Source organism: Panthera onca, chromosome A2, assembly GCF_046562875.1.
Source record: "Panthera onca isolate mPanOnc1 chromosome A2, mPanOnc1 haplotype 2, whole genome shotgun sequence".
NCBI classification, from domain to species: Eukaryota; Metazoa; Chordata; class Mammalia; order Carnivora; family Felidae; genus Panthera; species Panthera onca.
In genome coordinates, this window is record NC_138340.1 from 121,634,968 (window position 1) to 121,656,744 (window position 21,777).

The window sequence follows — 21,777 nt, forward strand, 5'->3', positions numbered from 1 at the left end:
AAGTATCTATTCATGTCTTCTGCCCATTTCTTAACTGGGTAATTTGTATTTTGGATGTTGACTGTGATAAGCTCTAGTATAGATTTTGGATACCAACCCTTTATCAGATATGTTTGCAGATGTCTTCTCCCATTATGTAGGCTGCCTTTTAGTTTGGTTGTTTCCTTTGCTGTGCAGAAGCTTTTTATCTTGATGAGATCCCAGTAGTTCACGTTGGCTTCTGTTTCCCTTGCCTTCGGCAACGTGTTTAGTAAGAAGTTGCTGCGGCTGAGGTCAAAGAGGTTGCTGCCTATGTTCTCCTCTAGGATTTTGATGGTTTCCGGTCTCACATTTCGGTCTTTCACCCATTTGGAGTTTATTTTTGTGTATGGTGTAAGAAAGTGGTCCAGGTTCATTCTTCTGCATGTCGCCGTCTAGTTTTCCCAACACCATTTGTTGAAGAGACTTTTTTCCATTGGACATTCTTTCCTGCTTTGTTGGCTATTCATTTCTGGGTTTTCTGTTCTCTTTCATTGATCTGTGTCTGTTTTTGTGCCAGTACCATACTGTCTTGATGACTACAGCTTTGTAATATAACTTGAAATCTGGAATCGTGATGCCTCCAGTTTTGCTTCTCTTTTTCGGGATTGTTTTTGCTATTAAGGGTCTTTTGTAGTTGCATACAAATTTTGTGATTGTTTGTTCTAGCTCTATGAAAAATGCTGGTGGTATCTTGATAGGGATTGCGTTCAATGTGTAGATTGCTTTGGGTAGTATAGACATTTTAACAATGTTTGTTCTTCCACGGACATGGAATACTTTTCATTTCCTTCTGTCCTCTTCAGTTTCTTTCATGAGTGTTCTATAGTTTTCAGAGTGTTAGATCTTTCACCTGTTTCATTAGGTTAATTCCTAGGTATCTTACTGGTGTTGGTGCAATTGCAAATGGAATCAATTCCTTCATTTCTTTCTCTGCCGCTTCATCGTTGGTGTATAGAAATCCCACAGATTTCTGCATGTTGATTTTATATGCTGCAACTTTGCTGAATTCATGTATCAGTTTGCACTTTTGTGGTAGAGTCTTTTGGGTTTTCTACATAGAGTACCAGGTCATCTGCAAATAGTGACAGTTTGACATCTTCCTTGCTGATTCGGATGCCTTTTATTTCATTTTGTTGTCTGATTGCTGAGGCTAAAACGTTCAGTACTATGTTAAATAGTAAGGGTGAGAGTGGACATCCTTGTCTCGATCCTAACTGTAAGGGAAAGGCTTTCAGTTTTTCCCCACTGAGGATGATATTAGCAATGGGTCTTTCATATATGACCTTTATGATGTTGAGGTATGTTCCATCCATCCCTACTTTGTTGAGGGTTTTTATCAAGAATGGATGCGTCTATTGAGAGGATGGTATGGTTCTTATCCTTTCTTTTATTAATGTGGTGTATCATGTTGATTGATTTGTGGATATTGAACCAGCCCTATAGCCCAGGAATAAATCCCATTTGATCATGGTGAATAATTTTTTTAATATAATAAAGAGTAATTCTTAAAATACCTTGAAAGGTGACTGTTGTGGGTAAAATTGTTTTTCCAAAATGTTATGTTGAAGTCCAAACCCCAGGTACCTGTGAACGTCACATTATTTGGAAATAGGGTCAAGTTAAGATGAGGTCATATTGGATCGTGGTGGGCCCTAAATCCAATGACTGGTGTCTTTATTAGGAGAAGGAGGTTTGGAGATGCAGAGACCACAAAGAGGGAAGTAGGCCATGTAATGACAGCAGCAGAGATTGGAGCACTTGCTGGTACAAGCCAAGGAGCACCAACTAGGTAGGATTAAAGCAACTACCAGAAGCTGGGAAGGATTTTCCCTTACAGCCTTCAAAGTGGGCATGGCCCCGTTGCCACCTTAATTTGAGACTTCTTGACTTCAGAATTACGAGAGAATCAGAATCTATGGTATTAAGCGACCTAGTTTGTGGTAATTTGTTGTGGCAACCCTAGCAAACTAAGAGCGACCCAAGGCAAAGTCTACTCTAAAGATGCAGGGCTGATGAGATGTCCTGAACACCTTGGCCATCAGGACCGGCCTCACTGACAGTTTATCTGGCCTGTATCCCTCACTATAGGCGTTTCTCTTACAGACGAGTGACAGTTAGGACAACAGACAACCAGACAGATAATAGGAATGCTGAGTTAAATGCTTAGAAGCAAAATTTCACCAAAGAACAGTGCAAACTGATCAGAATTCAAAAGCCCTAGGAACGAAATAGAGACCAAACAGTGAAGGGCTCAACAGATTATTTGGAGTTCGTACTCAGCTGCTGTCAAACAAGGTGAGGTTTCTTGGGCTAGCTGAGGAACCAAGGGGGCGTCCCTGTAAGAAAATTGGACAGGCGTGCAGGTTTGGACTCGTCCTAGGTGATTCAAAGAAGGGTTAACGGGAGTGGAGACCAGTCGTGATTTGGGGCTATTTGATTGTGTACCTTGGTAATTTTCTCTCAGAGGCCGTACCTTTAAAGCCCAGCTAGAATCCTCACTGGCAAAAAACTGTGTTAGAAGAGTGGGGGGTATAATTACATTTGGAGCGGCAGTTCCGTTGGTTCAGATGTGCTCACAGAGTGGTTGTGCTCTATCTTGGTTCATTAGAGCCGGGTGGAAATGTTACAGTCTTCCTATTAGCTGCCAAGGCTATTTTTCACTTTCTGAGGTCCCGGCCTGGAGAGAGCACATAGCACTTTTCGCCTACAGTCCCTTAGTTAAAATGCAATCGTGTGGCCACATTAAATGCACAAGAGGCTGGAAAGTAGACTTTGGCTGTGTGCTCAGAAAGAAATGTGAACCAAGTTTTACAGTTACATAACCATACTCTTCGTTTTGGGTTTTTCATGGTTGTTGTCCCTTTTAAATTATGTTTTGCCTTTGTCCCCATTCCCACTCCCGCAGACCTACACCCTCGTATATTTAACATATGCCCTTCTGATTGACCTTCTATATATTAATTTGAAGTTATGAATCTCTGAAAAATATATAATTGCTTTGAATACGTTTTTAAATGTATATAAATGTTTGTTGTCTGTATGTCATTCTGATTATTCATTTTTTCACTATATGTTTTTGAGATCTATCCACGCTGATACCTGTAAACCGAATTCTTCCCTCCTGATTGCTTCAAAATACTCCATTTATTCATATTATTTCGACATTTTATTCTGCCATGTACAAAAGACAAAAATGTTTTACTAACTTAATAATGTCATATTTACTTTTTTTTATTGTTTTTAAAATTTTTTAATGTTTTTTTTTTTATTTTTTTGAGAGAGAGAGGGAGACAGAGTGCGAGCAGGGGAGGGGCAGAGCGAGAGGGAGACACAGAATCCGAAGAGGCTCCAGGCTCTGAGCTGTCAGCACAGAGCCTGACACGGGACTCGGACTGATGAACTGCGAGATCATGACCTGAGCCGAAGTCGGACGCTTAACCGACTGAGCTACCCAGGTGCCCCTAATAATGTCATATTTATTCTTTATTTTATTCTCAAATGATCAATTTGGGCTGGGATTGCAGGGACAGCTCATCTCTGCTCCATGCATTATCAGCTGGAGCTGGCAATGACTCAATGGGTTGGGGTCGGAATTAGCTGAAGGCTCGCTCTCTCACACGTAGTAGTCAGTGTTGGCTATTGGTTGGGACCTCAGCTGGGGTTGTTTGGTGGCACACCTATACATGACATGTCCGTGTAGCTGCACGGCTTCCCCGTAGTGCAGTGGCTCAGTTCCAAGAACTGTTGTCCCAAGAGGGCAATGCAGAAGTGCGTGAGTTTCTTGTGACCTTGTCTTGAAGTCACGTGGAGTCACTTCCATTGTACCCTGTTGGTTGAGGGGGACACAGGGTCTTCCCAGGTTCACAGGGGAAGACATAAAGCCCACCCCCCAATGGAAGGAATGTCAGTGTTACATGGTTAAAAAAAACCCAAACAAACATGTGGGAATGTGGGATGGAGTATGTTGTGGCATCTATCTTTGGATAGGACAGTCTGCCACATTTGTGAAAATAAAAAATCTGATTTGGATATGACGACATGATTTGGATACCAAGGCTGGTTAGCAAAGCTTTTTAATTATAAAAGTTATATTCCAGTATGCTTTTTCTTTTTGGACAGAGTATTAGACTGTAGTCAATAATTGCTTGCTTCCTGTATTCTTAGACTTTTGTTCTAAGATTATCAACACCTTTCCCCTCAGTCCTTATTTTTTATGTGATCGATATAATGAGATCAACCAGTTCATAGGACATGATGATGAAGAATGTAATGCAGAGAAATTGATTTTTTTTTTTCTTTAAAAAATACATCCTATAGTGAAATGATGGCAATCATCTTTCAGGACTGACCTGCGATGAAGAGAGTACCCATTGCCCACCACTTGGTTATTTAGGGGGAAAAAGCTTAGAAGAAAGAGTAATAGCTAGTTCTCAACCTCTTTTTTTTTTTTTTTTTTTTTTTTTTCCTGGAGCTGCCCAGAGAATCTCTTAGGTACTGGATATTCTGATTAGATACCCTTAATGCACATGTGACTATTCTGAGCTGATGGTCTCCATCACTAGAAAGTAGGTCTGTAATTTTTGTAGTTCTCATGCTTGCTTTCTCCGATCTGTTCTCTCCTGAGACTCTGTTAAATATGATGGTGCTTAAGGACAACACTGCCAAGATCGCTCTACCTTTCTTAAAGAGATACAATGTGAGAAGAGTGGGGAAGCGTTCTCGCAATCAGCAAGGCCAAGAAAAGGTTGTAGTTGAAATCATCCAACCCTGTGCTGATGTCTGTGTATCACTTTAGCCATTTCTCTCAATCCAGAAAAACCATGGCCAATCAGATGGCAGTGGTGATCATGGCAGCATTTCCCTTTGGGTACACAGAGTTTTCACCAACGCAGAAAGTCACTGCTTAAAAAATGTGACGTATGGTGGGCCAGTCAAGTCTGTCCCTCCTCCTCCTTGATTCTCTAGGTCAAGATGAGATCAGTCTTGGGCTTTTATTTTGTTTGTTTGTTTGTTTGGTGGAAATTTCCAAATGTATACAAAAGTAGAGAGAACAGTATAGAGAACTCCCATGTACCCATCCCCTAACTTCAGCAGTTACCAACTCAAGGCCAGTAGGACACGCTTTAAAAATATAACCATAATATCCTACACTTGAAAGTTAGCGATTTTTGAGGCTGTTGAAACATGCAAAGGTGTGCCATTGGAGAGAATGAAGCAAAGATACAGGTAAGTGGCATATAGCATGACAAAGGAAAAGAGCTCCAATCGCTGAAGTCTTGGAGAAGGCTCCAGTTTGGCAGGTCTCCCCTTGATGTGAAGAGCTATGCCCCGTTATTCTATCCTAATAAATCCCCTCCTCCTTTTTTTTTTTTTATTTATAACATTGGTTTGAGTTAGACTTTCGTGACTAATGTTACTGCTATCTAGATAGCTTAGTGTTACTCCTCTCCATGTTCTTTGATTTTTCGCACCACTCAGCTTAGTTTAGCAATGGTAATGCTAACAGGTACCATTTATTGAATGCCTACCGTGTGCCAGACCCTCTTACCAAGTACTTAACCTTCATTCCTTATAGGGACCCAGCGAAAACAATTATTTCCCTGTGTTGTTGATGAAGAAAAGATTTACATGGCTTAGGTAGTCTGTGCTCAGGTTACACAGTTAGTAAGCACGGAACCAAAATCCTGCTCAGATCTTTCTAACCCTCAACCTCTGTTCTCACTGTGCCATGCTGCACGTGACGGACATGATTTTTATTTTCTAAAAAGCTAACCTAAGTCTGTAGCATTAAACCATGAGGTTGGCAGACCGTTGCCTCGCCTTTCTAGGCACACAACTAGACTCCTTCTTTGCATTTAGGGTTGGCCTTGTGGTTGGGCTCTACCTTTGAAATGTGAATAGAAGAGACGTGCCCTGTTTCATGACTGGGCCCATAAAGCTTCCCGTTGGCTGCCCTCTGTGCTCTTTCTGCTTCTGCTATCTGGTTTACACTGCCGAGGGTGACCTTGGCGACCACATGTTGAAGATGGCAAAAGCTGACAGCCTGGGTCCCTGAGTGACTATGCAACAGAGCTTTCTACCACCAGTCTGAAACCTTCTGGAACTGTTTATATGAATCATAAAGTCCTACTGTATTTAAGCCATTGTACATTTAGGGGTCATTTCTTAACAGCTAGCCTTCCTTAATTTTTATGTACTGTTTCGGTTATTCAGTATTTACCTGTGAGAGAGAGGGAGGGAGAAATGGATGGATGGATGGATGGATGGATGGATGGATGGATGGATGGATGGGATTTCTCAGCTCTGCCTAAGACATTGCAGAGGTCAAGCCCTTTCAAAAGAGCCCAATATCTTCTGGAATTACTCTGGGGTAGTGAAGGAGATAAATGAGCAGGATAATGATGGGGGAGGTAGGCACCCTGGGGTGAGCAGAGGCTTGATTCTGTTTCAAAAGGGGAATTGTGGACATGGGTGGGTCCCTTGGAGGCGTTGTGAGGGTGGGGGAATTAGGAAGTGAGAAAGGGAAGTGGGACAACAGCAAAGGCGAAGTTGGCCAGCCCCAGGCTCTGCCCAAAGGCCTGGTAATGGTCACAGAAGTGACCTTCAGAGCTCTGAAGCTGCTGGCGCCAGAATGCTCCAGATAGGAATGACCCCTGTTAGGACAGACTGTTCTCCTTTTACCATTAGCGGTTTTTAAAGCAAACGCAAGCGATGTTTTTGCACAATGATTAAAATTGTTATAGGACAGATTAAAAAAGTGACAAGAAAGAATGAGAATGTTAGAGTTGTAACGACTAAAATGTACTGGAAGATAAATAATGTGTAAAAAGGCAACTGGTAGGTAGGGTGGTGGTGGGGTTCTCGGAGATGGCAAGGGTAACAAGAATCATCTAGGGTTTGACTGGATCCAGCATTCTCACCCAGGAGGATATCGCCCCTAAGAGGGCGAAAATTGGTTCATGGGGGAGCAAAAAGAACTTGGATATTCAGTGGTTTGTGGCCCTCCAGGGGGCCATAAAGAGAAATATATCTGTGGTGTTAGCATTTCATGGTGGGAAGGGGGAATTAGGAAAAAATGTCTAAATATCTCCTTAAAGGGGTGATGATGAAAAAAAGGTTGAGGCACACTGGACTAGATGATTCCAACGGAGGAATTCTGTTGACCATCCATGGGTCCTCCTGGGAAAATGAATTAGAAATAAGTGCATTATCTTGACGGAAGGAAAAAGACCTTACACATGGCCTAGGAATGTGGGAAATATAAAATCCACTGGGAAATATAAAAGCAGCAGTGGGCAGCTGGGCCACCCCCACAGCTGCTCAGTAGATGATCAACTGCTCCCTCCGTAAATGTCAGTGTCCAAGACGCTGGGCTGAGGGCCTGAGACACGTGGGGCCATTTCCCAGACAAGGCGATAGGAGGAGACAAGGCAGGGTGCAAGTCAGGATTCAGGAATTAACCCGCCCACCTCCCACCCTCCCGATTTGTTTTGTTTTATTCCCTTGTCTTCTGCCTCCTTCCCTGTTCTCTCAAGACGCCCATCATTCATTTTCTACAGGCTGGGGAATCAGTAGCAATGTTAATGAGTGAAAGAAAAGAATGCTAGAAACAGCCGCAGGCTGACATCAAAGAAATGAACTTCAGCCCTGTGATTGTCATGTGGAAGGCCTGGAAATACACGTGAACATCTGTGAAATCAAATCAAAACGCAGACAGGCTTTTGGCCTCCCTACTCCATGTTTCCAGATATGATTTGGATGCACAGTTCCTTAACAAAATAAAAATGAAGGACCATGTCAAGTATGGGGAATGGTTCTCATCCCACGGGTGTTCAGCCGTGGAAATGGCTTCTGGCTCTAGGCTGCTTGAAAGTCTAGAGTTTGCTATCAGTCTGAAAATAGCGATGTTGTTTCAGAGGGGCTCTGAAGGATGGAAAGGAGGGCCCAGCACAGGCCACTCTTTTCTCTTGCCTTCTCCCTGGTGCTCATTAAGGAAAAGGTTCTGATCAAATAGTAAGAGTTACTACTTCTGGAGCCCTTACTACAGGTCAGGTAGTTTTAAGTGCTTTACATATATTAATTTACTCCTTTAACCAAACAGCCCTGTGAGGGGAGTACTATTATCACAATGGGAAACTCAAGCTCCGAAAAGCTAAGTTGCTTATCCAAGGTCACACAACTACTGGTGGCACTGAGATTTGAGGCGATAGGAGCCCTGGGGCCAACTCTCTACTTGCCAATGATGTCTTTGAGCACAAGAGTGAATGGGCTTACACTGAAATTGCTTTTGACATTACATCCTTGGTATGGAGTCTTATTTAATATTTTTAAATCTACATTCAAATTAGCATATAGTGCAACAAGGATTTCAGGAGTAGATTCCTTCATGCCCCTTACCCATTTAGCGCACCCCTCCTCCCACAACCCCTCCAGGAACCCTCTGTTTGTTCTCCATATTTAAATGGACTCTTAAAAACTGAGAATAAACTGAGGGTTGATGGGGGGTAGGTGATGGGCACTGAGGAGGGCACCTGTTAGGATGAGCACTGGGTGTTGTATGGAAACCAGTTTGACGATAAATTTCATATTAAAAAAAGTCTCTTATGTTTTGTCCCCCTCCCTGTTTTTATATTATTTTTGCTTCCCTTCCCTTATGATCATCTGTTCTGTGTCTTGAAGTCCTCATATGAGTGAAGTCATATGATATTTGTCTTTCTCTAATTTCGCTTAGCATAATACCCTCCAGTTCCATCCATGTAGTTGCAAATGACATAGAGTCTTCTTTAAAGAACAATGTGTCAATCAGCAGGCCTCTGGCGCAGTTGAATCCTTGGGGGGCACTGACAGGATGGACTAATTGCTTACCGGACACATCTGCCCTCTTGTGATGAAAATTATTCAAATAGGATCTTCTCCAGGTCTCTGGAATGCACCTACTTAGTCCTTTGGTCTAGTTCCGTGGTTGAAGGATGGAGGATGGGTAGCCAACGAGGAAGCTGACTCAAGAGTCAGACTTATGCATCTCCCAACCTTCTCCAAGATGTTCCTAGCTTTGTGACTCTCAGACAGTGAGGCTTATAAATGTGACTCCAGAGTCCTGTAACTTTTAGCACCAGGGATAAGGGGGAAACCGGTTAGGCTTCCTGAAGAGTCCCAGGGATACTGAGACCCCATCTGTGTCCGTAGGGAAGGAGTTTATTTTGTTTAAGTGGCCCTAGTGGATTAGGACCAGATGTACAAGACTTGGCAGAAAGATGGCCAATTGCAGAATGAACTGAAAGTCACAAACTATCAGAACAGAGAGGAAACAGAAGCAGACAGGCCCGTGTTCTAGTCCGTGCTCTACCGGTGACACGCTGTGTGACCTTGGGCAAGTTGCTTTTGTTTGGCACCAGTTTCCTCAGCGGTAGAGTGACAGAACTGAACTACGTGAGCTCAAAATCTCAGGTGTCGCCAAGTGCGTCTTTCAACATTCGCCAAAATCCCTTTCCTGATGGGCTCCCCATCACACACACATTTTTATGCACATTATGATTAGTAAGACAAGATCCACACCCATCGTTACCGGTTTTCCTCATTCATGAAGTAACTCCTACTTCTCTGGGTTGTTGGGAAGTCATTTCCATTTGATGCAGTGTTAGGGGGTCCCGTCAGACTAGGTTTGTTTGGGCAAAGCAAGGACACATATGCACAGCTATATATTTTTTTAAGTAAGGAAAACTGATTTTGAAGATACTGATGCCTATGCTGATGAATTATTATGCTGCACAGTGCCAGCTTCAAACAGAGGCTGATTTAGGGATTATTCATTCTCCCTGAAATTGTGGTGATTACCAGTGCCAGCCTGTAGCTCTAATCTGTAGCGTGGGGGTCCAGGGTCAAAGGAGACCTTACTGGCTTCACTTTACATTACAGATTATGTTCTGTAACTTCCATCTGCTTCCAGACCATTTAGTTTACCCCTAGACTTCATGGGCTGACATAGGTTAAAAAAGAAAGAAAACTTCATAGCAAAAATCTTTGATTGATAATCCTACTCCAAAGAAACAACCCTAAAGAATGTTCTACGTCCACAGAAACGTCATATGAAATAATCACCACCACAACCAGTCTGGAAGACTGGATCTCTAACATTTGGAACATAAGTAAGCAAATTCTCTAACCAACAGAATTCAAACGATAATGATGAAGCCTATGTAACAACGTGGGAACATGTCTGATTGAAAGAAACCACAAACGTCCACTGTGATCATAACCATGTAATTTTCCAGAAGGAAATCCTGACGCATGGCTACAGCATGGATGGACCTGAGGACATCATGCTAAGCGAAGTGAGCCAGTTACACAAAAAGAAATGCTGTGTGATTCTACTTATATGAGGTACTTAAAATAGTTAGAATCCTAGAAACAGAAAGGGTGGCTGCCAGGGGCCGGGAAGAGGGGAGAGTAGGGAGTTCTCTCATGGGTCTAGAGTTTCAGTGTTCTAAGAAGAGAATTCTAGAAATGGATGGTGGTGATTATTGTGCAACATGACAAATATATTTAATGCCACTGAACCGTTCACTTAAAAATAGTTAAGATGGTGGGGGCGCCTGGGTGGCTCGCTTGAGCATCCAACTTTGGCTCAGGTCATGATCTCACAGCTTGTGGGTTCGAGCCCCGTGTTGGGCTCTGTGCTGACGGCTCAGAGCCTGGAACCTGCTTCAGATTCTGTGTCTCCCTCTCTCTCTGCCCCTCCCCCCCCCTTGCTCTGTCTCAAAAATAAACATTAAAAAAATTAAAAATGAAAATAGTTAAGATGGTAAATTTTATGTATATTTTACCACAATAAAAACAATTGGGAAAAAAATGTCACGAAGTAGGTAGAACGGGAAGATGGGATGCAAAAATGAACTGTTACTATTGTGTTCTGTATTCGCATTATCTTTAAAATTTCCTTTAATATAGCAACACTACTGCTTTCATAACAGAAAGCACTGACAGAAAAAAAAAATCAGGGGAAAAATTTTTGAGATCTTTGGGTAGTTGTTATTTGCCCCAGGAAGTACCCAGGTAGTCATGGGAAAAACTTGCTTAACATCCTCGCACTTACTTTATAATTTGCTATTGTTTTAAAAAATTTTTTACTACAGATCATTGGGGGCCCATAACCTTTCCAGTTTTAGGTTTTAGTTTAGGTTTACGTTTTAGGCCGGTCTTGGGTACAGTCCATTCGATTTTCAGGCCGAGGGACTTGTGCCGGGATGGCCCCCGGGGCCCCGCAGCTCTCTGAGAAGCGCATCTGTGTGGTCACAGGAGCCCCGGCCTCCTCACCAGCTTATTCCATTTGCATGAATACTCCTCCCCATGGACCTGGGATAGTGATCCTGGTTTTGTCTTTCAACTCCAGGGCAAGGGTGGTTCTTTTTGTTTTTTTTGGTTTTTTTTCTGTAAGTGATCAATTAATCACTAGAAATAGACATGTGGAGCACCTGGAAGTGGACCAAAATATCCGGGAGCCAAATGCTTCCAGTCTGGCAGCAGAAGGGGACGCCTGGCGAAGACTCGTGGGCCCAGCTTGGTGTGGAGCAGGAGACGGGGGCTCCTGCTCCCGTCTCGACTGTGTGAGGAAGACCTGGATGTGCCTCCCGCTGTTCGGTGAGTGACACTTAAATGGGTAGCGCTGTTTGGGGATAACGATGAAAACTAATGGCTATGCTTTTCACTGACAGAGCTAGACTGTTCCAAGAAGCTTGAGGTGGACTATTTTTGGACTTGACTTTGAGAACTTCCAGGCCCATATTTGACCTTGTTGGGAAGTTCCCTAAGCCCAAGCGTTGAGAAGAGAACGACCTGGGCGGTCCATCGTGAGCTGAAATGAGCAATGTCGGTTTCACGGTAACTGGCGTATACTGAGCAGGGACCCTGCGCCGGACGTTGCTGTGCTGCTTACCATGCGTCAGCACGTCTGGTCCTCACAACCACTCTGTGAGCAGTACTCTAGGATTCCCATTTTTCAAAAAGCAAATTAAGATTCCGATAGTCTTAGGTGCTGGCCCAAAGCCACCTAGTGACTTGACCTGGCTTTTTTTTTTAGAAGTTCCAAATCAGCACAGACATGCCATAAATCCAGGTCTGAAATATGGGAACTGTCATTTCCCTAAACCAACCAAAATGTCCTGTGGGAGGAAACAGTCCTAAGTCTGTGGCTTTTTTTTTTTTCCAATTTTCAATGGATTTCTTCTTCTTGATTAGGAAAGGTCTCCTCTTCTTGTGCAGAAACTCACCAGTGAGTAATGGAGAACCTTTCCAGCAAATTAGGAGACTTGAGAAATAGAAAATCCTTCATTTACCGTTGGAAGACCAGAGCATTTCCAAATAGACTTTAAGCCAACACTACATAAATTCGAATTTCCTTAGAGGCAGCAGTTTTAATGTTGATAATCTCTAAGAGCAGTACTATTGGGTGGTTTCTGAGTAAACTTTAGACTCTCAAAAGTTTAGTTTTAGTGGTTTAATAAGACCTGAATCTGTATAGTTCTTTTAGTCGGCAAGTCTGAGGTCGAAGCACCCCTGGCCATCAGCTCACCACGCTCATTCCACATCGGTTGCCCAGAATCTCTGGTAGAGACAGTCACCCCGTGAAGCAGCCACTCTTAGGTGAGTAGTCGGGTCTGGGGTGAGGGCAGAGGTGGGGGGGGAGCTACCAAAGCAGTCCCTTAGGGGGACGGCCACCACGTGGCTGAATGGCTGGATAGGATTTTCAGAGTTAACTTCCTAAATTGTACTGGGGCTGCTGTACAAAGCCAGACTGGGCCTCTGAGAACTCAAAGGTACTGTCGGTAGGCACCCCCCTCGCTTCCCCTCTCCTGTTGGATCTTTATCTTGCCACAGTGGATGAAAGGTCCACCTGGATCTTCCCCGCAGCAGTGCACAGACCCAGAAAGGAGTCCGTGTGGAACATGGCCCGCCAGGGCCCACTAGAGCGCGGGGCGAGGGCCCAGGGGCCATATCCTAACCCCAGCCACCCCTGACCAAGTCTGTTCCTCTAAGAAGCCAGCTGTGTGGATTCACAGGTCAGATGGAGGGAAAGGCCTCAGTTACTTCCTCGGCTTTTCTTGGTCCCTCGGTAGGTGGAGAGGCCTGCGAAGGACCATACCGATGACTGCTCTGGCCTCCCTCCCCGGCCTCTTCACAGCACCGCACCCCAGGGCCCTACCCGACGCAGTGGGTGTCTCTGAAGGGAGTCAGGCATGCAGTACAGGGATCCCAGGCTGAATCCCTTTTAAAAACCCCAGACTCAGGCAATTAGAAGGAGTGTTTTCAATATTTTATTAACAAATAAATTGGTAGAACAATTTCTCTGGTAATCTCACCGGCCCCCACCCCCACCCCCATTTAACGTCCAGCATGTGGCCGCCATGATGGTCGGTGTCTAACCTGCTCTGCTAGCTGGGTTCTCAGCAGCCCCCTCGGCCTAGTTCAGTCATCCTCCCAAGGACTTTGGGGCAAAGAGAAAACTCCCCTCCTCAAGAGGGCGAGAGAGAGACAGAAGCTTCTGCTTGGAGGCCAGGGCCACAAAGGCAAGCCAGGCCTTATTCCTTTTGGAGGAGGGGCACAGGTTCTTCTTCCTAGGGCAGAGCACTTGTGCCCGCCCCCATCCGCCTTCCCGAGGAGGTGAGCCCAGCGTGAGAAAGCCCTGAGTGGAAACTCAACGTTACGAGGACACCACTCTTTTCTCTTAGACCTGCTAAGAGGGCACCCGGCGATCTCTGTCAGCAGAGTGAGACTCTAGGACTAAAATAAAAGCCTAGGAGGAGCCCTTGCCTTGGCAAAACCTTGGGTGGATCAAATCGCAACACTGCACAGACCTAGTAACTACAGCGGTGAGGTGAGCAGACCGTCAACCTGTCGGGGAGTACGGAGGAGGAAGAGACTATTCCAGGTAAAACACTTGGTCGTCGAGCACCTTTTCTCCAAGAAGTTTGGCACTAACTCTATACCATCAATTCTTCCACGAAGATAGCGTGACCAACTCATCTCCGGGGTCCTCAGGGCAGGCGTTTGAGCTCAGTCTTCTTCCTCTAATGTCCGATAAAGATAACCCTACACGTGCATTACGTCTCTTCATAGTGTATTTACAGTAAGTAAAACGGCCCGCCAGGCACACTCACGCCCTGCAAAATTGTAACAGCTGCTCAGGGATGCTCGTGCCCGTCACCAAGGCAGCAGGGTCCCCTGAGACTCCAAGAGGGGCGAATGCACGGGGCGGCTGGCTCTGCTAGCGGGCCGCCCGGGGCCCACACCCCGTGCACAGCAGCGGCCTCTCAGAAGCAGATGATCCGCTTCTCGTCTTGGAAGACTTTGGCCTCCTCTGGCTTTATCAAGTTTCCATTTAGGCTGTCGGGGAGAAACAAAGAACACAAAACATTAGCGGTTTGTAGGAGCCTTCCCGGGACGTGTTCCCGACACCCTCCTGTTCTTCACGTGGCCCAGAAGTTCCGGAACGTGCTCCATTCAGACACTTGCTTGGTAAGATTACTCCCTTCCAGCTGTCGTCGCTCTATGAACTGGGTCTCACTAAGGTCACCAATAGCCTCTAGGAGCCTGAACTTAATGACCTTGTCTCAGGCCTCGTCTGTCCCGTCCTTCACGGGCGTTTGGCTGTTCTCTCCCCTGCCTCCTTGAACCACCACATCTGCTCGGCTTGATTTCTTGCTCTCTGGTTTTCTCCTGTGTCTGCCACTCCACCTCCGTCTCCTCTCCCATGTTCTCCCGTACGTGGCCTCTAGATACTGGATTTCCTCTAGACTGGGGGCTTGGCCCTTTTCCCCAACTGACCTCATCCCTACGTGAGTGGACCTGCGGCCCAGACCTCTCCCGTGTGGCTCCACTTACTTGACATCTTCACTTGGACGCCACCCAGGGACCCTGGCTCAGTGCACGGGACCACTCTTTATCCACCTGTGCAAGGTAGCGACCTGGGGGTCGGCCTTGACCCCCTCATCTTTGTAGTCTATCTATCACAAAGTTCTATCTTATTCCCTAAACATCCCCGGAGTGCCTCCCTGGGACCTTTCCACGTCCTCACCACCACCATGGTGGTCTGAGCACCATCGTCTCTTCTCTGGAGCACTGCAGTGCCCTCCTGCCTGGTCCCTTTACATGTACTCTTCTGGCCTCTTCAAATCCATCTTCCTGGAGGAGCCAGAATGGTCTTTGTAATGCAAATCTGATCCTATCCCTCTTTGCTTCACATCCCTCCACGACTTGCCATTGCTTTTAGGATACAGACCCGAATACGTGGCACGACCCACAGATCTCTTATGGTCTAGTCTACCCCCTCTCCTCTGCCCCCTGTTGCCCCTTCTCCTGCGCCTTCTGAACCCCAGGGCCCACGGACATCTTGCCGTTTTTCAAGGGCACCAGGCCCCTTCCTGCCTCCAAGCCTTGGCATTATGCTATTCCCTCTACCGGTCAGCCAGTCAGACCTTCACATTTACTCGGCTGAATTTTGTGTAACAGACTTGGTGGCAGCGTTGGGATCTGAAGCGAACTTCCTCCAGCCTCCGGGGCCAAGGAGACCCACAGGCAGGGCGCCCTGCCAGCGCGCTTCTGAGTTCAAGGTCAGCCTCGCCCGTTTCCCCATGTTTCCGGGGTGCCACCGGGGAGTCCCTCTCCATTCGTACTCCCCTCCTTGCACCGGAGCTCCTGCCCTAACAGGCTTGTCAGTCTAGGGTTAACGGGTCAGCACAGAGCGATGGGGGTGGGATGGGGGGCGGTTCTCACGGAGTGCCAGCCCTTACCCTTGGGTCAGCCCGCCAGTTCACGTAGGAATTCATCCTCAGCTCCCATCCGCAGTCCCCATTTCCAGTCTGCAGTCTCCGTAGTGGAGACCAGCGGGTGGGTCCGTGCTGGGAATGGCTGGTAGTAGGCATAGCCTTCTCTCCGCCAGCCCAGTCCGCGGTTAACAGGTTTTGGTTACCGCTGGCGTGTGAAGGTTTGGGTTGTTTGGTGTAAACAAAGGCTCAGCTAACGGGATCCTTAAATTTTACAGACATGCCACCTTCCAGCCCACCTGCCCATTTTATGTCTGATCACGATGGCGCCAGGACATGTGAATACCTACTGAAATGGCAAAACGTTACCAAAAACCACCTAGAAGTACAAAGGCCACTATGGGGAACGTCCCCATTAGGCGTGAGGGCATTTAGAAGCGCATCTGAGAGCACGGCTTCCCCAAGTAAAACGCATTGGGATACCTGCGTAAATTGCTGCATAAAGCAGCAGCTCTGAAAGGTTTCACGATTCCAAAAACAGTTTCATTAAAAGGTTAATTAAGAGATTTAGCAAGAGACTAAACACGACACCACAAATATTAGTAATGTAGGGTCTTTGCATCTGCGTGTTTGTATGTACGTTATAAACACGACATATTGTCCCACCTCTGGATGGTACTGCTGACGTTAATTTGTAAAAGAGCTCTAGTTAGTTGGTTTTGTAGGGGCCAAGGACAGGCTGCTCCAAAATGTGCTGCGCTGGCATCCTGAAAAAATTTGTCGTAATGTTTTTCTTTCTTTTTGAGAGAGAGAGAGAGAGCACAAGCAGGGAAGGAGCAGAGAGAGAGAGGGAGATACAGAATCCGAAGCAGGCTCTGAGCTGTCAGCACAGAGCCCCACAGGGGGCTCGAACTCATGAACCGTGAGATCATGACCTGAGCCAAAGTCGGATGCCCAACTGAGCCACCCAGACGGCCCCATGGCATACTGATTATTTTAAATAAAACTTATTTAAGAGACAGCCTGCGCAAGAAGGGCATTCGGACCCTCCTCTGTCCCCTGGAAGCAGGAAGTAAATCTCCCATCTGAAAGATTACCCTCCCTTTACCAGGGAGGTAAAGAGACCTTATTACCAAATAGGAAATTTAGAGGCAAGAAAGCTGTATAAACACCCCTTGTTAATTTTTACTAATATATATCACACCCCAAATTCTGTCGACAATTCCTTACTAATTGGAACTCCTGAAGTTAATTGAGTTTTCTTTGTCCTGCGGATTTTTTTTATGTTTATTTATTTATTTTTTAGAGAGACAGGAGGAGACACAGAATCAGAAGCAGGCTCCAAGCTGTCAGCACAGAGCCCGACGCGGGGCCTGAACCCATGAACCGTGAGATCATGCCCTGAGCCCAAGTCGGTCACTTAACCTACTGAGCCACCCAGGTGCCCTGACCTGTCAATTCTTCATGGATTCATTTATTGTCTCTTTGTCTACAATGTAGGAAAACTGCCTGCCTTGGCCATTTTGGCCCACTGTGCACTCATAATAAAACTCTGTGGTTTTTTTCCCCTGGTTAATCTGTTTTATGCAAATTTAACTCTTAGCCCAGCTGGAAGACCTTGAAGGGTAGAGGACGAATTTCTCCTTCCCTTTGGTTGGCATTATCGGCAGGATACTAACTCACGGGACAGGTGCTTGCCTGGTATTGCTGCAGCTGAGATCCTGGGACATCTGACGTGCAGCCAGCAGAAGGTGAGATTTCTGACCACGTCGGCCTCCAGGCACCTCTGCCTGCGGGGTCTGGTGGAACGAGTGTGGTAAGAATCCTTCTGTCTCCAGATTTAGTTAGCAGGAGAAAATACTGTAGAACCAGTTCCTTGGGTGTAGCCACTTCCGGTAAAAACGTGGTAGAATACTCCTTGGCTACTGATCATTTCCTCCCAGAGACGGTCACTGTTTTGTCTGTGTCTTCCGTGTTGAGTGTCACGGAGAGGAATTATCGTAGGACAGAACACAGGTATGGGCCCTGTAAACCCGCCGCTGGGGCCCGCCTCACAGACCAGCGAGGTCCCAGTCGCATCGGACCCGTGGCCATTTACACAAACTTTGCTGTGGTTAACGCGCACATGGGGTACAGGCTGTTGCTAGGAAACATCTTGGAAGCCAAAGCCACGAGTGGTCACAAGTCAGGCACCTAAAAGCTGTTAGAGTGCTTGTCATCTAACTCAAAGAACCCCCAGTAGGAGAAATTGGTCATGGAACGGGGTAGATTAAGCAAACATCTGGGGGGCAGGGTACACTGTAAAACACCGAAGGCACATCTCTCCTACGGATTAGTTTGGCCCCAGAGACCCAAGGTGTAGGCGGGGCTGTTAATATGAATATAAGAGAATTTTGCTTTCATCTTGTTCTGTGTCCTAAGAGCTTGGCTTTGTGACCTTTCTCTGGTTTCTGTCACGTGGAGGGCACACCTACCAGGGTGCACCGTGGTGGCCAGTCCGACAGACCGGGGACCCAGAAACACAGTTATAAGCAGCGTGCTCTGTCGGGGCCGTGCCGCCTCCCAGGAAAGTGTCAGGAGAGGTCCGAGCCCATAAGGGCCTCTGTTGCCTCAACCGCTTGCTTGTCAAGTGCTGGGAAATGCCACTCCATTAGCGTCTGCCTGCCCCAGATGAGCCTGGAGGTGTCTCACATTCTGGGGAGACCGGAGACACGGCACACGTGACCTCATTCTTCCGGCCGGCACAGTGAAGCTGTCTGCTTTCTCAGCCTGGTCCTGGAAGTAAACTTTTGGGTCACGGGGGCTGCCTCGTCTCTGCCCCTCTGGGACACACCTCTTTGGAGTTTTCGGTTAAGCCGCTTATGGTTTTGAGTTGCTACTGAAATTAGTAACATCCTATTTATCAATGGCCAGGTACCAGATCGTTTAAATTGGCTATTGGAAAAAAAAAAAAATTCTTTATAAAAAGCTCTCAGTTATCTTAGAATGGCTAGCCTTAGGGATTCCCTTGACAACATAAAAGAACAAAAATTAGACTTAAGACAGGTAAGTGTCCACCTCTGATGAAAACTCCCCTCTTAACATCCAGCCTGACCTCTAGGTTCAAAGTATAAAGGCTACTCTTTATATTTACTCCTTATATTTACTCTTTCAGTAAATGCTGAAAGCCAGAAAGTGACTTTAACAGAAGCACCAAGCACCTACGACGACACAGGAGGGCTTAGTTTACCGTAATTGACCTCTGTCGGCCTTAGACTTTTTTGGACGATTGCCTTTGCAGATGTCTCCTGCCCCAATTCATGCCCCCCAAACGGCAGGAAATCTTCTACAAAGCCCTTTTTCCTCCACTTTCAGAAGATCCTACCAAATTTAGAGAAACATTAAAAAGATTTGACTATTCACCCACCTCCCCTTCACAGAGGAAAGAGATGACCAATAACATTTCTGCTTGGCCTTCTGACAAATGATCAGAGGAAGGCTGGTGTTCAGAGGCTAATAGAAGCCAAGGTTGATGTGTGTAACCGTGAAGAAGGCTTTTTGTTAAAATGCTTTGTACCATTCTGTTCATTCCCATTAATCCCCCTGATATATAGAAGCAAATTTAGGGGCACCGGGGTGGCTCAGTCAGTTAAGCCTCTGACTCTTGGTTTCAGCTCAGGTCATGATCTCACAGTTTGTGAGTTCAAGCCCCACATCGGACTCTGTGCTTACAGCACAGAGCCTGCTTGGGATTCTCTCTCTCCCTACCCCTTCCTGGTTTGCTGTCTCCCTCCCTCTCCTTCAAAAAATATATAAAAATAATTTTTATTTTTTTTTAAAATTTTTTTTTTTTTTTAATGTTTACTTATTTTTGAGACAGAGAGAGACAGAGCATGAACGGGGGAGGGTCAGAGAGAGGGAGACACAGAATCGGAAACAAGCTCCAGGCTCCAAGCTGTCAGCACAGAGCCCAACGCGGGGCTCGAACTCACGACCTGAGCCGAAGTCGGCCCCTTAACTGACTGAGCCACCCAGGCGCCCCTAAAAATAATTTTTAAAAAAAGAAGCAAATTTAGTTAAAAAGGTGGGCCTGTCTCTTGACATTCAGGCTGGAATCTGGTTCTTTGGAATCGATCTTTGTCTTACAAATCTCTACAAAACCAGACGTGCAACTCCGCAAACAAATCAAAACCCACCTATCTTTACCAATCTCCAAACCTCTCTGGTTCCTCTCAAAATTTTTGTGGACATCATCAACGGTCAGGATATTGGGACAAAATTGCCATGTACTTAAGGAAAAAAGAGTACATTTTTTCCCAGATGAATCAAGCATTTTATTTAATTATAACCAAGTACTCATGTATTCTCTCTTTAAATGCTGCATGTAGGCAGAAATAATATTCAGGCCCCTATTGAAAATACTGCCCTACCAGTTTCCAGAACATAATTCACCATTCAGGACCCAAGGTGCTGAGACTTAAAGTCACATTGGGCAGTGTACCACAGGATGCTAAATAAACAAGACTTCACTCATATCACTTTGAATTTCTTGATATCTTGCCCTGTGTTCTATCACCCAACAGAACAATTAATTTGGCTTCCTAGAAACATTTGAATAATAGGGGCGCCTAGGTGGCTTAATAGGTTAAGCGACTGACTCTGGATTTCGGCTCAGGTCATCATCTCACTGTTCATGGGATTGAGTCCGGAGTCGGGATCCTTGCTGACAGGGTGGAGAGACTGCTTGGGACTCTCTGTCCCTCCCTCCCTCTCTGCCCCTCCCCTGCTCACTTGCTCTCTTTCTTTCTCAAAATAAATAAGTAAACATTTTTTAAAAATTAAAAAAGAAACATTTGAATAATAGATATATGCCCAATAACCCCTCCATGTTTTCAAAAGTGAAGAATGTTACTAGCGCAAAAAAGAAGTCTTTGCATTCTTTCTCTGTCCCTTAATAGGTCTTTGAAATGTAAACACAGAGGTCTTCTTAAAATACAAACTGCTGGGGCACCTGGGTGGCTCAGTCTGTCAAGCGTCCGACTTTGGCTCAGGTCATGATCTCACAGTTTGTGGGTCTGAGCCCTGCATCGGGCTCTGTGCTGACAGCTCAGAGCCTGGACCCTGCTTTGGATTCTGTGTCTCCCTCTCTCTCCAGTCCTCCCCAACTCATGCTCTGTCTCGCTTGCTCGCTCTCTCAAAAATAAACAAACATAAAAAATAAATAAAGTAACATGCAAATTGCTAACAGGGATCTTGTGCCCAGACTCCAGCACCTCTGGTAACAGGCAGATAATGCTCCAAATCACCTCGGACAAAACTTAGATACGTTCTCTATAAATTTTCTACCCCCATCTTCTCTAGCACCTAAGAGCCCTTCTTTGAAATGCAAACTTTAGAGGGACGTTGTTCACCAAAAAGAGAGAGAGAGGGACGTACTTGGAAATTGGGCCCATCATCTGTCTACAAACATTAGTAAATCTGAAAGCCATAAGAATTTGTTTGCATCTGTTCTGTGTATTTGTATGTATGTCCGTGTATGTTGTAAATGTGTGATATTTTCTCTACCTCTGGATGGTATGGTTTGAAGGGAAGCGCCAGTAAGGATGGGGCATTCTAAAACTCAGAAAGCTAGACAGAAAAAACATTTGGGTTAAAGTGAGCTGGGAAAATATTTGGTGTTAAAGCTAATTTAAGGTTATTGGTTTAATTAAAATAGACCTGTCTTTAGAGTTATCAGCATTTAAAAAAGTTTTTTTTCTAATGTTTATCTTTTTTTTCTAATGTTTGTTTCTTTTTGAGAGAGAGAGAGCTGAAGCAGGGAAGGGGCAGAGAGAGAGGGAGACACAGAATCCGAAGCAGGCTCCAGGCTCTGAGCTGTCAGCACAGAGCCTAACATGGGGCCTGAACCCACAAACTGCAAGATCATGACCTGAGCTGAAGTTGGCCACTTAACCAACTGAGCCACCCAGGTGCCCCTGGAGTTATCAGCATTAAATATGAAACTTTTATTCTGCTTTTG

The 21,777-nt window shown here is 45.6% G+C and overlaps 1 protein-coding gene and 1 non-coding gene across 5 annotated transcripts in view; one reads left to right on the plus strand and one right to left on the minus strand.

The window, feature by feature from the left end:
• The first annotated feature begins 4,335 nt into the window (after positions 1-4,335).
• Positions 4,336-4,404, plus strand: LOC132679998 (small nucleolar RNA SNORD2). Its single transcript, XR_009610475.1, has one exon. It is a non-coding gene; the product is annotated as a small nucleolar RNA SNORD2 (small nucleolar RNA).
• Positions 4,405-13,318: 8,914 nt separating this feature from the next.
• NOD1 (nucleotide binding oligomerization domain containing 1) overlaps positions 13,319-21,777 on the minus strand; it is a 77,102-nt gene continuing 68,643 nt past the window's right edge. For all 4 annotated transcript variants that reach the window (XM_078440904.2, XM_078440908.2, XM_081795049.1 and 1 more), the window contains exon 13: positions 13,319-14,400. In XM_078440904.2, the coding sequence (XP_078297030.2) occupies positions 14,328-14,400 (73 nt within the window). In that variant the 3' untranslated portion in view covers positions 13,319-14,327. The remainder of the gene's footprint in view (positions 14,401-21,777) is intronic.